Source organism: Oncorhynchus kisutch, linkage group LG14 (assembly GCF_002021735.2).
Source record: "Oncorhynchus kisutch isolate 150728-3 linkage group LG14, Okis_V2, whole genome shotgun sequence".
Taxonomy (NCBI): Eukaryota; Metazoa; Chordata; class Actinopteri; order Salmoniformes; family Salmonidae; genus Oncorhynchus; species Oncorhynchus kisutch.
In genome coordinates, this window is record NC_034187.2 from 61,368,695 (window position 1) to 61,383,725 (window position 15,031).

At 42.0% G+C, this 15,031-nt stretch overlaps 2 protein-coding genes across 2 annotated transcripts; both read left to right on the top strand.

Moving 5' to 3' along the window:
- The first annotated feature begins 1 nt into the window (after window position 1).
- Window positions 2–8,349, top strand: LOC109903536 (biogenesis of lysosome-related organelles complex 1 subunit 4). The gene is made up of 5 exons (XM_020500308.2): window positions 2–373; window positions 529–600; window positions 1,439–1,540; window positions 1,694–1,828; window positions 7,429–8,349. The coding sequence occupies exons 1-5, from the start codon at window positions 80–82 to the stop codon at window positions 7,522–7,524; spliced, it is 699 nt and encodes a 232-aa protein (XP_020355897.1). The 5' UTR covers window positions 2–79; the 3' UTR covers window positions 7,525–8,349.
- A 350-nt stretch (window positions 8,350–8,699) lies between these two features.
- LOC109903535 (nuclear transport factor 2) lies at window positions 8,700–11,622 on the top strand. Its single transcript, XM_020500307.2, has 5 exons — window positions 8,700–8,830; window positions 9,392–9,512; window positions 10,549–10,620; window positions 10,730–10,828; window positions 11,280–11,622. Exons 2-5 carry the CDS (start codon window positions 9,414–9,416, stop codon window positions 11,394–11,396), a joined length of 387 nt encoding a protein of 128 aa, XP_020355896.1. The 5' UTR covers window positions 8,700–8,830; window positions 9,392–9,413; the 3' UTR covers window positions 11,397–11,622.
- The last annotated feature ends 3,409 nt before the right edge of the window (window positions 11,623–15,031 follow it).

Here is a 15,031-nt window from a genome sequence, read left to right on the forward strand (position 1 = left end):
CACAGTTTCAACTACGTCATTTAATCATCTGACTATCATAACACTGTAGCAGAAAGCGACATCAGGAAACTGGGCAGAGATGGAGCCTAGGATGGAAAATAGGGTAGGTTTTCTCTCCCCGCTGGAGGAGTCCAGTGCCGAGGTGAGTCGGGACAGTGGCTTCGTGTCGCAGAGTGCGAGCAGTTTATCCATGTTGAGCGAGGCCCTAAGCAGTGGCACCGTGTCGCAAAGCCCCAGCTTCGGCGCAGCAGTCTCGCAGAGTGCGAGCTTCAACTCCGCGGAGCCCGACCCAGACCACAACCAGGAGGATGAGATCCTGAGACACACTGCTCACAGTTACTCCTCTTACATCAGAGCTACTGCTGGAGATGAGGTTAGAATTGATCAACCTTTCCGATCGCGGTGAAATACAGCATCCTATCTATGCTGAGGTGCAATATAGCAACATGCTAGCTATAACTGGATACGCGTGAACCAAGTTAAATGTCACTTGACTGTGGTTATAACCATGTCCTTTCCATACCACAGATCCTGTGTTTGGAGAAAAGTCTGGAGGAAATGCTGACTAGGGTGGATGAATTTGTAGGAATGCTTGACATGGTACGTGTTAAGAGATATGCAGTATTTCTGTTAAATGTATTTGAAATATGCATTTCAATTAATTCTGTGCATTTTGTAATTTGTATTACACTGGGCTGAACTACATGCCAATGGATTTTTTAAGAAGATACTTTCGAGAGCTGTAATTTGTATTTTCAAAATACAATAATACCATTTTATCCATTTTTTTTTATAGCGGTTCACAATTGTGTGGCTCCTTCTCACCCTGCATTGGTGTCTGACGGCACTATGGTGTGATAAGAGCATCTGCTAAATTAACGAAATATAATTGTAGATATAAAAATGTACAATTGCAAAGCATGCTGAATATTATTCTAATGAGCCGATAGTATCCAGTGTGCTTTGCAGTTCATTTTGGTATGTTCATTTTCATATTTACATTTATAATTTAGCAGACACTCTTATCCAGAGTGACTTAGTCAGTGTGTTCAACTAAGGGAGATAAATAACATCATATCACAGTTATAGCAAGTAAAAAGTTACAGGCAGTTACACGCTACACTTGCAATAACATCTAACCATGTGTATGTAACCAATTAAAATGGATTGAATGTTTCTGTAACCTTTACTGGGAATGTTGTTGCTGTTCAGGCCAGCTACTTGCAAATGTATTTCTGTATTTTAAAATACAAAATATATGCATTTGAATTAAATATATTTCAAATTACAAGTATTTTGTTGTTTATTTTGACACATTGATCTTTATGGTAATTCGTAATTGTATTTGGTCATTTTTGCCTAACCCTGTATGTGCTGTTCATGTCCTTGTCTGTGAAAGTGGGTGAGAAATCAATAACTTTTCTTCCTCTGGTTATAGATCCGCAACGACACATCACAGATTGTCAATGAGAACTTACCTCAAATACATCGAAAATCAGAAGAGATGAGACAAATATACAGAAAGATTGACAAGTTGGATGTAAGTGTGATTTAATTCATGTAATTGATAATGACCAGGATGTTTTCATTAACATGACATGATGATGGCACCCAAATGGCACCCTATGTACTATGTTTGGGACACTGATATGGTAGTACTGTATCTGACCCTATTCCCTGGTGTTGTGTCTAGGCATTTGTGAAGATTGTAGGTGCCAATGTGAATGTCATGGAGGAACAGGTCACTCAGGCAGAGAGGGAACAAGGAACCCTGCCGAGCGCCTTCAGAAAGATGTTCCGCACCATGAATGTCCCAGGCTTTCTAAATGTGAGGATTTAATCAACCAATCAATCTGCATCTCAGTCAACAATTAAGGCATTTTCTATTTGAAGTGTGAAATCTGTATTCCTATACTTAATCACCATCTCCCCTGAACACAGGAGGCTGCTCATAATAATGTCTGAAACTGAGTGAATGGAATGGCATCAAACACATGGAAACCATGTATTTGATACCATTCCACTATTCCGTTCCAGCCATTATCACGAACCCGTCCTCCCAAATTGGGTGCTACCAACCTCCTTTGCCCCTGAACCAGTATCTGTGTGTTAGAGACCTCTCTAACGCCCAAGAAAGCTCAGATTCAAACTCCCATTTACCAGCTCTGCAAGTGTTATGTCAAAATACATTTGTTGATCACCAGAAATTTAGTTTCGCTGAGCAACTACTATCTTAATTTGCTCCATACGGCAGGTATGTACGTCCAAAAAAAGGTCTAAATAAAAATGTACAAGCAACTGAAAAAATGCCTATTCGGCACATCCAACCACTCATTACTGCCACACACAGGTCGGAAATGTACAACAGCTCAACCGGCTGTAACTTGAGTAAATTAAGATTTTCTTCAACAAGCAGGACGCACAGGATGTACTTCAGACACCCGACAAGGCCAAAATCCCCATCATTGGCAAGAGAAGGAGACGCAGGTACAGAGGACACAGAGCGGGGTGCCTTGTAAGGATCCGCCGACTGCCTTTAGCGTCAGTATTACTTTCCAACGTACAATCATTGGACAAAAAATTAGACGAGGTACGATCACGAATATCCTACCAACGGGACATCAAAAACTCATGTTTCACCGAATCGTGGCTGAATGGATATTCAGCTTGCGGGATATACGCTGCACCATCTAGATAGAACAGCACACTAAGACGAGGGGGGGGAAGTCTGTGCATATTTGTAAACACCAGCTGGTGCACGATATCTAAGGAAGTCTCTAGATTTTGCTCGCCTGAAGAAGAGTATCTCATGATAAGCTGTAGACCACACTATTTGCCAAGAGAGCTTTCATCTATTTTTGTCGTGGCTGTTTATTTACCACCACAGACGGATGCTGGCACTAAGACTGCACTCAGTCAGCTATATAAGGAAATAAGCAAACAGGAAACCACTCACCCAGAGGCGGTGCGCCTAGTGGCCCGGGGACTTTAATGCAGGGAAACTTAAATCAGCTTTACCCAATTTTCTATCAGCATGTTAAATGTGCAACCAGAAGGGAAACAAATCTAGATCACCTGTACTCCACACACAGAGACGCATACAAAGCTCTCCCTCACCCTCAATTTGGCAAATCTGACCACAATTATATCCTCCTGGTTCCTGCTTACAAGCACAAAATAAAACAGGAAGCACCAGTGACTCGGTCTATAAAAAAGTGGTCAGATGAAGCAGATGCTAAACTACAGGACTGTTTTGCTAGCACAGACTGGATTATGTTCCGGGATTCTGCCGATGGCATTGAGGAGTACACCACATCAGTCACTGGCTTTATCAATAAGTGCATCAAGGACGTTGTCCCCACAGTGACTGTACGTACATACCCCAACCAGAAACCATGGATTACAGGCAACATTCGCACTGAGCTAAAGGGTAGAGCCGCTGCTTTCAGGGTGCGGGACTCTAACCTGGAAGCTTATAAGAAATCCTGACAAACCATCAAACAGGCAAAGCGCCAATACAGGACTAAGATTGAATCGTACTACACCGGCTCCGACACTCGTCTTGTGTGGCAGGGCCTGCAAACTATTCCAGACTACAAAGGGAAGCACAGCCGCGAGCTGCCCAGTGACACGAGCTTACCAGACGAGCTAAATCACTTCTATGCTCACTTCGAGGCAAGCAACACTGAGGCATGCATGAGAGCATGAGCTGTTCCGGACGACTGTGTGATCACGCTCTCCGTAGCCGATGTGAGTAAAACCTTTACACAGGTAAACATTCACAAGGCTGGGGGGCCAGATGGATTACCAGAACGTGTGCTCTGTGCAGGTGCTGACCAACTGGTAGGTGTCTTCACTGACATTTTCAACATGTTCCTGATTGAGTCTGTAATACCAACATGTTTCAAGCAGACCGCCATAGTCCCTGTGCCCAAAAACACTAAGGTAATCTGCCTTCACGTCCGTAGTCATGAAGTGCTTTGAAAGGCTGGTAATGGCTCACATTAACACCATTATCCCAGAAACCCTAGACCCACTCCAATTTGCATACCACCCAAACAGATCCACAGATGATACAATCTCTATTGCACTCCACACGGCCCTTTCCCACCTGAACAAAAGAAACACCTACGTGAGAATGCTATTCATTGACTACAGCTCAGCGTTCAACACCATAGTGCCCTTAAAGCTCATCACTAAGCTAAGGATCCTGGGACTAAACACCTGCCTCTGCAACTGGATCCTGGACTTCCTGACGGGCCTTTCCCAGGTGGTGAGGGTAGGTAGCAACACATCAGCCACGCTGATCCTCAACACTGGAGCCCTTCAGAGGTGCGTGCTCAGTCCCCTCCTGTACTCTCTGTTCACCCACGACTGCGTGGCCAGGCACGACTCCAACACCGTCACCGTCATTAAGTTGACACAACAATTGACACAACAGATGACACAACCGTGGTAGGCCTGATCACCGACAACAACGAGACAACCTATATGGAAGAGGTCCGAGACCTGGCCGTGTAGTGCCAGAATAATATCCCTCAACGTAATCAAGACAAAGGAGATGATTGTGGACTACAAGAAAAGGAGGACCGAGCACGCCCCCATTCTCATCGACGGGGCTGTAGTGGAGCAGGTTGAGAGTTTCAAGTTCCTTGGTGTCCACATCACCAACAAACTAGAATGGTCCAAACACACCAAGACAGTCGTGATGAGGGCACGACAAGGCCTATTCCACCTCACGACACAAAAAAAAAATTGGCAAGGGTCCTCAGATCCTCAAAAGGTTCTACAGCTGCAACATCGAGAGCATCCTGATTGGTTGCATCAGTGCCTGGTACGGCCACAAGGCACTACAGAGGGTAGTGCGTACGGCCCAGTACATCACTGGGGCTAAGCTGCCTGCCATCCAGGACCTCTACACCAGGTGGTGTCAGAGGAAGGCCCTAAATATTGTCAAAGACCCCAGCCACCCCAGTCATAGACTGTTCTCTCTGCTACCACATGGCAAGTGGTACCGGAGCGCCAAGTTTAGGACCAAAAGGCTTCTCAACAGCTTTTACCCCCAAGCCATAAGACTCCTGAACTGGTAATGAAATGGCTACCCGGACTATTTGCATTGTCCACCCCCACCCCATTTTAATGCTGCTGCTACTCTCTGTTTATCATCTACGCATAGTCACTTTAACTATACACTCATACATAAACTCAGCAAAAAAAGAAACGTCCTCTCACTGTCAACTGCGTTTATTTTCATCAAACTTAACGTGTAAATATTTGTATGAACATAACAAGATTCAACAACTGAGACATAAACTGAACAAGTTCCACAGACATGTGACTAACATAAATTGAATAATGTGTCCCTGAACAAAGGGGGGGTTAAAATCAAAAGTAACAGTCAGTATCTGGTGTGGCCACCAACTGCAGTGCATCTCCTCCTCATGGACTGCACCAGATTTGCCAGTTCTTGCAGTGAGATGTTACCCCACTCTTCTACCAAGGCACCTGCAAGTTCACTGACATTTCTGGGGGGAATGGCCCTAGCCCTCACCCTCCAATCTAACAGGTCCCAGACGTGCTCAATGAGATTGAGATCCGGGCTCTTCGCTGGCCATGGCAGAACACTGACATTCCTGTCCTGCAGGAAATCATTCACAGAACGAGCAGTATGGCTGGTGGCATTGTCATGCTGGAGAGTCATGTCAGGATGTGCCTGCAGGAAGGGTACCACATGAGAGAGGAGGATGTCTGCCCTGTAACGCACAGCATTGAGATTGCCTGCAATGACAACAAGCTCAGTCTAATGATGGTGTGACACACCGCCCCAGACCATGACGGACCCTCCACCTCCAAATCGATCCTGCTCCAGAGTACAGGCCTCGGTGTAACGCTCATTCCTTTAACAATAAACGCGAATCCGACCATTACCCCTGGTGAGACAAAACCGCGACTCGTCAGTGAAGAGCTTTTTTTACAGTCATGTCTGGTCCACCTACGGTGGGATTGTGCCCATAGGCGTCGTTGTTGCCGGTGATGTCTGGGCAAGACCTGCCTGACAACAGGCCTACAAGCCCTCAGTCCAGCCTCTCTCAGCCTATTGCGGACAGTCTGAGCACTGATGGAGGGATTGTGTGTTCCTGGTGTAACTCGGGTAGTTGTTGTTGCCATCCTGTACCTGTCCCGCAAGTGTGATGTTCGGATGTACCGATCCTGTGCAGGTGTTGTTACACGTGGCCTGCCACTGTGAGGACGATCAGCTGTCTGTCTTGTCTCCCTGTAGAGCTGTCTTTGGCGTCTCACAGTACAGACATTGCAATTTATTGCCCTGGCCACATCTGCAGTCCTCGTGCCTCATTGCAGCATGCCTAAGGCACGTTCACGCAGATGAGCAGGGACCCTGGGCATCTTTCTTTTGGTGTTTTTCAGAGTCAGCTGAAAGGCCTCTTTAGTGTCCTAAATTTTCATAACTGTGACCTTAATTGCCTACCGTCTGTAAGCTGTCAGTGTCTTAACGTTCATTCCACAGGTGCATGTTCATTAATTGTTTATGGTTCATTGAACAAGCTTGGGAAACAGTGTTTAAACACTTTTCAATGAAGATCTGTGAAATTATTTGGATTTTTACCGATTATCTTTGAAAGACAGGGTCCTGAAAAAGAGACGTTTTCTTTTTTTGCTGAGCACATTGGCTACCCCGGACTATCTGCATTGTGTCCCACCACCCTCCACCCGCCAATTTCTCTTTTACACTGTTGCTACTCTGTTTTTCATATATGCATAGTCACTTTAACTATACCTTTATGAACGTATTGCCTCTATTAGCCCGACTAACCGGTGCCTGTATATAGCCTCGCTACTGTATATAGCCTCGCTACTGTATATAGCCTCGCTACTGTATATAGCCTAGCTACTGTTATTTTGTCTTTATGTTTTTTATTTATTTACTTATCTATTGTTCACCTAATACTTATTTTTTTACTTAAAAATTGCACTATTGGTTAGGGCCTGTAAGTAAGGTCTACACCTGTTGTTATCGTCGCACGTGACAAATCAAATTTGATTTGAAGGTGCCGAACAGGCATTTTTTTCGATTGCTTGTCATTTAAAAAAATACCGGCTGTACTTTAGTACATGGAATTGGTTGCTCAGCTAATCTCCATATATGGTGATCCACGAACGTATTTTGACATTATAATGCTTGCAGAGCTTGTGAATGTGAGTTTGTAATGCCCAGAAGACTCTGGTTCAGAGGTCTCTAACACACAGATACTGGTTCATATCTCCCTATTATCATCTGCTATTCATGATTTATTTAATAACTTTTTAATTGCTTTAGTAATGTTTTTTTTGTATTAAATGGTAGGTCTCCTGGCCTATACATTGCTCTCAGTGGATATAAATTATGAACCATATTATTTATCTCTGCAGAAACCAGCCAGCCCCAGAAGGCATCAGCAGCATGATCAGGAGCTTCCCCCAGTGTTCAAAACAGATGATTATTTCACCCAACATCCAGGACACTGAAAGTTTGTCTAAAATTACACCCTATTCCTTTATAGTATTGACCAGGTCCCACAGGGCTCTTGTCAACAAGGGTGCCATTTAGAAGGTAACTTGAAACAGGCCTGCAGCTCCCACATATCACACATGCAATGGTCAGCCTAACTCCTTCTCTAGGCCAGGGGACTTCAGTCTTCATGGCTGTCTGAACTGGACCAGAGCCATAGATTGAGATGGATATGGCTCTGGACTTGACTATCGGGACAATAATTCTAATGTGCTCTGGACTGGAGGATCTGAGGTGCAACAATTTCAACTAGCAATATAGTGTTGGCTCTGTCTCTTTCTCTCTCACAAGTGGCTGTGAAGATGCTGAAGAAATAAGACTCTTATTGGACACGTGAAATAGGAAAATTATGTTATTGATCTAAAGACTTATTTTTTAAGACAGTTTTTCAAGTTCCTCCAAGTCTTTCCCCTTTTCTGATCTTGTGGTCACATGTTGAATTGAATTGCTGTCAGAAAAATTAAATTAATCATCTCACTTGTACTCTCACCAACAGTATGATTTGGAGTATATGATGTTCAAGCTTGGCTAAACATTAACATGATATGGTAGTTTTAGTGACATTCTGTCTGTAGACATCTTTTAGAATGCTATTGTTTCCTGTTTGTATGGCCTAATGCTGGAGTGGAATTGGCTATTTGTAATTCTCCACACTGCACCAAGCAACATTTATTTGTTTAACATACTCTTTTGTGATAATTGTATATTATTTTTTACTTTTGTCACTAATGATCATCATACCAAATAATTACAAATAAAGTGGTTTCTTTCTTCTTGATTGACTTTCAGTAAACCCTCATCTGGAAAGATGTTATTGAGTGTCACTACAGATATCAAAATATATAAGAGGTAATAGTTATACACCGCTAGATGTAACATAAAGCACAATTTTGTCACTTTACCTTTCTTGGCTCCAAAAATCTTTGAAAAATAACTTCAAATTATTGTTTTTCAAAAGTATACATTGTCATATCCATTAACTCACAGTTGTCCACATTTACTGACATAATATTGAACACAACTAATTTTGTATTGATATACATTTTATTATCAATGGGCTGAAAATAATTGACTACCAAGGTTGGTTGCATTGAAGTAAAACGCCCTTTCGGGGGGCATTCACGCTCTTAGGTACCCGTCAATCGAACCAAGGCGCAAACACTATTGGTCGTTTAGTCCAGTATATGACAACACAACCTGTATTCCGGATGAAGCGGGAAAGGCGTGCATCCACACTGGATTGCTAGCTAGTTGCATATTAAGGTAAGTTTCATATTACATTTTAAACAACCATTAAGGAATAATCGCGTTTACCTTATAAAGGGAAATTATTCATTGCAAAGCAAAGTGAAAGTTTATCTGTCATTTTCTGAGTGGAATGATGTACTGACTTTAAATTAGTTTAGCGAGCTAGCTATTTAGCTACGTTAACTTGCTAGCTAAGTAGCTAGCGTTTCCATTTTAGTAATTTAGCAGACGCTCTTATCCATAGATACGTATATGTGCCATTAGGGTTAAGTGCCTTGCTCAAGGGGTACATCGACAGATTATTCACCTAGTCGGCTCGGGGATTTGAACCAGCAACCTTTTGGTTACTGGTCCAATGCGCTTTTCCTATATATGTTCGAGATTTAGGAAGCCATTCTCGTGCTGATGTTATCTTGATAAGTGCCTAACTTCCATTGATTGATTCTAATTCCAATAATTCCGAGTGATTCTGAAACACGTGGGGTGTGCTCATCACCAGGTATATCAGGGATTTAAAAAATAAATAAAGGATGTGCTGCTGGCTACCTCATATTCATGGCGCGTTTTCCTCTCCAGATTCCAAACTGCACTTTGAACCATGGCAAGCAAACCGGTGTGGGAGCAGATAGGTGCAGGCTTTGTGCAACATTATTACCAACAGTTTGATTCTGATAGAACCAAACTTGCTGACCTCTATGTGAGTATTTTAATTTCAACACATTTAGAGATGTTCAATGGTTTTTCATGGACCAACTTTGTCATCTGGAAACCTTTGGATGAATCTCAAGTCTCTATTCCTTGGCTCCTCCCCTTGGACTCTTCTCCAAATAGCTCTTAAACTCTAGAAGGCATTCTGCTTTCTCCCTACAGTTTTCAGCCTTTAGCTTCGCCCACGACTGGCTCATGTGAACTACTATCCGACGCCGTTTTAACGTCTAGAAATGTCAATCATCGCCTGCGATACATTTTTTGAAACATATGAACATAGGGCCCTTATCTTTAATCAAGAGAGCATCCTTCAAATAAAAAAGATACACTTACTGTAGCATTTTTTTTTGCAGATCCATACAGCTATGGGTGCTTCCATCTGGCCAAACTGCAGTTCTGCTACATTTACACACAGGTGTTTGTGGCATGCTAGGTAGCACAGGTGGTCACCTCTTGTCATCTGTCTATTTTCTGTAAACAAGCACAGTAACATGGAGATAATCCTATCAAGGTGTACGTTTTAGTTTTTTGAAAATTATACGGTGCTTATGCTTGCGAAACTGTACTGCAAGCAATGCGTTTTAATGTTCAGAATAAGCGTCTGGACTCTTAACAAAATTCCCCCGTATAGAAGACTACTTCGTCCAATGACTCTTGTGTAATGTAATGGAACTGAGAGATGATCAAGGTCTATCCTTCAAACGGCTTTGATAAAGTGGCATGGATGAAGAGGACACAAGGACTCAAGAAAATACTTTTGAGGTGGATGCCTGGGGTGTATTCATTAGTCAGATTCCGTTGTAAACGTTTTCCAATAGTAACTATTTCTTCCAAACAGAAAATGTTTTGCAACGAAAACAAGAGTTTCTATTGGACAAATTTAGGTAGGTTCGGTTCCTAGAGTAAATGCTAAATGGTTTCTGTTACAAAACTAATGGATACACCCCTGCTCATGTTGTTCAGTGTGTAACTGATGAGTTCAGTGAGAGCTCACTGTCTTAATAAATGACTGTGCGTGTTTCCAGACTGATGCGTCATGTTTAACATGGGAAGGAGTTGGTTTCCAGGGGCACAAAGCCATTATGGAGAAGATCACTGTAAGTGACATCTTCATTTAAGCTTCACTTCATCAAACTAATTATAATGCATAACTTAATTATTTCACATGGTACAGACATATAGTCCTTATTGTCTCCCTTACTGCAGAGTTTACCGTTCCAGTCGATCCAGCACAGCATCACCGCACAGGACCACCAGCCCACACCAGACAGCTGTGTGATGAGCATGGTGATGGGACAGCTCAAGGTAGGTTGTTTCAAAAGTAGTGGATGCACATCCAGTGACTTGCTGGCGTAACAGAGTTCATACCAGAATCTCACCCACAGCTTGAGATGGCCCCAGTGATTTTTGCATCCTTTTCAGTGACACAACTGGGGTATACGTTTTAGAGTTGGCGGTCACGTGTGTTAACTGTTTTTGTGAGGCAGAGTGCACTATGAAGTTGCTAACTAGCGTTAGTAAAATGACTGGAAGTCTGGTATCTGCTAGCAGAAAGATAAAAATGGTATCCACAAGTTAATCTGACTCTGGGGAAGTAAAGGGCCTCATTGCTATATTCCCGAAATATCCCTTTTAACTATAATAAACTTGAAAGTAATCAAATCGATGGGGCCTATTATGGCTAATTTCTACTGTATGTAATGTAGTTGAGTAAACTATAGAGGATGATGATCATCTGTTCTCTTTTCTTTAAAAGGCTGACACGGACCAGGTGATGGGATTTCAACAAACTTTCCTGCTGAAGAACGTGGACAACAAATGGATCTGCACCAACGACATGTTCAGATTGGCACTACATAACTTTGGAGCGTAGGAGGAAATGGAAGGATCACGTACATTCCACAGAGAGAGTTAGCTTTTTATATTACATTTCAACTTTACATGTATGTGTTTTGTTAGAGAATGCTTGTCAGATTCTTTTGTCTTCAATAAACTCATGTTAAGCAATTTTAAGACTGTTCTGGACAGTTCACTGCAAACTGTTACAGCGGTGGTGAATGATGCACAGGAACACATCAGAATAAATTCATTCCCAAATACGTTTGGTACAATTTGCCTTATTGTTATTCAAACTATCCTTATTAGTTCCCAATATTGGCCAACATTTCATCCATACTTGCCTTGTTATTAGGACCATAATGTTGATGTTTCTAAAGGCAATGGATGATCCTCTTAGTGATTCTTTTGGCATAATGATACCATTCTGTGAACAATAAATTGCATATCTGAAATGGCACCTTATTCCCTGTATACTTTGTGTATAGTGTACATTTGACCAGAGCTAATGCATCCAAAATGGCACCCTATTCCCTATAAACACTGTGTTAACAACCCTCCAGGCAAGCTTCAATGCCATACAACTCTCCTTCCGTGGCCTCCAATTGCTCTTAAATACAAGTAAAACTAAATGCATGCTCTTCAACCGATCGCTACCTGCACCTACCCGCCTGTCCAACATCACTACTCTGGACGGCTCTGACTTAGAATACGTGGACAACTACAAATACTTAGGTGTCTGGTTAGACTGTAAACTCTCCTTCCAGACCCATATCAAACATCTCCAATCCAAAGTTAAATCTAGAATTGGCTTCCTATTTCGCAACAAAGCATCCTTCACTCATGCTGCCAAACATACCCTTGTAAAACTGACCATCCTACCAATCCTCGACTTTGGCGATGTCATTTACAAAATAGCCTCCAATACCCTACTCAACAAATTGGATGCAGTCTATCACAGTGCAATCCGTTTTATCACCAAAGCCCCATATACTACCCACCATTGCGACCTGTACGCTCTCGTTGGCTGGCCCTCGCTTCATACTCGTCGCCAAACCCACTGGCTCCATGTCATCTACAAGACCCTGCTAGGTAAAGTCCCCCCTTATCTCAGCTCGCTGGTCACCATAGCATCTCCCACCTGTAGCACACGCTCCAGCAGGTATATCTCTCTAGTCACCCCCAAGACCAATTCTTTCTTTGGCCGCCTCTCCTTCCAGTTCTCTGCTGCCAATGACTGGAACGAACTACAAAAATCTCTGAAACTGGAAACACTTATCTCCATCACTAGCTTTAAGCACCAACTGTCAGAGCAGCTCACAGATTACTGCACCTGTACATAGCCCACCTAAAATTTAGCCCAAACAACTACCTCTTTCCCAACTGTATTTAATTTTTATTTATTTATTTATTTTGCTCCTTTGCACCCCATTATTTTTTTATTTCTACTTTGCACATTCTTCCATTGCAAAACTACCATTCCAGTATTTTACTTGCTATATTGTATTTACTTTGCCATCATGGCCTTTTTTTGCCTTTACCTCCCTTCTCACCTCATTTGCTCACATTGTATATAGACTTGTTTATACTGCATTATTGACTGTATGTTTGTTTTTACTCCATGTGTAACTCTGTGTCGTTTTATCTGTCGAACTGCTTTGCTTTATCTTGGCCAGGTCGCAATTGTAAATGAGAACTTGTTCTCAACTTGCCTACCTGGTTAAATAAAGGTAAAATAAAAATAAATAAAAAAATAAGAGTGCCATTTCAGACGCAGGCTAAGCTAGGGACTTGCTCAATTGCATACTCCTTGTGTCTCCTCAAAACCCATTGGATGAGAAAGCCAGAGGTCCTTCTGACCTCTAATGGGAAGACGAAAGCGGACGTGAGGCTTGTGCAATTGAGATTTTCCCGTAGGGAAGTCTCCAGCCAGGTACAGACTCAAAAATGTCTGCTTTCTCATAGCGGTTTAATGCTGATCCAGGAGGCACATGTTCAAATGAAGGCAAGCCTGCTTCATCCTTGCTGTTTTCAGTTTACTTTTTGTATTATGAAGAGCCCTTGACCCTTATACACTAGTATAGTAAGGTATGTCATTCATCATGTAAACTCCTATATTTACCAGGCTGTGTGTCTTGTCCTGCAACACAAAATGTCTGCTTATGAAATGGCAGCCTATATACCTCTATATAGTGCATGACTTTGACTAGGGCTAGTGCCCTATAATAGGGAATAGGGTGTCACATACAGGCAAGCAAATGACAGCAGGCCCTCTAGCTTGAGACCATGTCTAAAAACCCAGATGACCTATTGACCCTGATAGAAAATGCAACCCAAACACCAAATCCTCTCAAAGATGTGCAAAGCTTTGTGATCGCATTCTGCTACAATACTTAGTTTCTCTTCTGAAACAATGTACACCGTATTCTCGCTATCTTCACTGGCACCTCGTTCACATAAGGTGCATATCGAGTAATTTCACGCTCAAGGCCATTGCTCTGTGTGTTGCTCTTGAAAATATATTTCCATCATGGGAATATAATGAGTAAAGAATACTGACAGTTTTTATTTGAGAGGATAACAAGCCTGTAACAGTTTTAGGATAGGTCTTCAATATTACTGTTGGCCTCCAGGGGGCGATCACAGTTTGGCGACAATTCATCAGAAGTTATTTATTTTCACCTGAAGGTGGTGATTTGAAGGGACAATGTCTTTGTCCGAATACTCATACTAGCGTACTAAATAGTATGTGAAAAGAAATTTTTATAGCATGTGAAAATAGTACTCCGAATGCGTTATCTAATGCGCGATTGCGTTGACTCCCACCATTCATATTTTGGTACAGTGTGACAATTTATCTGATTATCAGCTGTTGTCAAATGTTATTCATTAAAGACGAGTGAATTGTAAATAGATCAAACGCCGAAATGAGTATGCAATTTAAGTATGTAGTATGCTAGTATGGGTATTCGGACACGACTACTGTCACGATGCAACTGTTGACAATGCAAACCTGACTATAGGAGTGAAAGTTGAGGAAAGTTCAGCTTTAATAAGAAATGTATCGGCAATGGGCTTTCAAGAGATGGTCACTAGCCAGCCACTAGTAGACCATGGCGTTAGGGCACCAATCAATACATTGACAATCATATATGATAACCCAATTAACAATGTGTAAATATGTGTTCATGTCTTCTTCCTGAAGATAGTTTATAGTTTTACAGAATGGAGTTGATTGAATAGCTTTTGCTGGCGAGCCAAATTTTGCTGTGGCTACACCTTTGGCCACAATTAGTAGATGTATTTGTTTTTGCGTAACATATAAAATATAACAATAATAACAAATATTGTTATTCTTGATTTGTACCTTTCAAATTCCATTGCAATTTTATTTTTGACATTTCTAACACACTATGTATTGTAATAAAAGGTAGCATGTACTAAAATTCTTATGTTTTTTTTCATCAAATAATGGACTGGAAGGGTAGTCTACCATTGGCTGATGAACAGTGGCATGATATGAGGTCACCATAAAATCTTTTTGGCCCTCCCCTTTGCCTCAATTTCCTGACAGCCTATTGGTTGTTTTGAATTGTACCATGTGACTAGCTAGCTTTTTCCAGAGCCTTTATTCTGTCTGCAGCCACACCCACACCTCTTTTGTGCTCTTAT

Bases quoted from the DNA above. Each gene is read 5' to 3' on its own strand.
- LOC109903536 (XM_020500308.2), top strand. From the start codon at position 80: ATGGAGCCTAGGATGGAAAATAGGGTAGGTTTTCTCTCCCCGCTGGAG. The intron at 1,541-1,693 runs GTAAGTGTGATT...TGTTGTGTCTAG, and splicing joins GAAAGATTGACAAGTTGGAT to GCATTTGTGAAGATTGTAGG. The intron at 1,829-7,428 runs GTGAGGATTTAA...TTATCTCTGCAG, and splicing joins ATGTCCCAGGCTTTCTAAAT to AAACCAGCCAGCCCCAGAAG.
- LOC109903535 (XM_020500307.2), top strand. From the start codon at position 9,414: ATGGCAAGCAAACCGGTGTGGGAGCAGATAGGTGCAGGCTTTGTGCAA. The intron at 9,513-10,548 runs GTGAGTATTTTA...GCGTGTTTCCAG, and splicing joins CCAAACTTGCTGACCTCTAT to ACTGATGCGTCATGTTTAAC. The intron at 10,829-11,279 runs GTAGGTTGTTTC...TTTCTTTAAAAG, and splicing joins TGGTGATGGGACAGCTCAAG to GCTGACACGGACCAGGTGAT.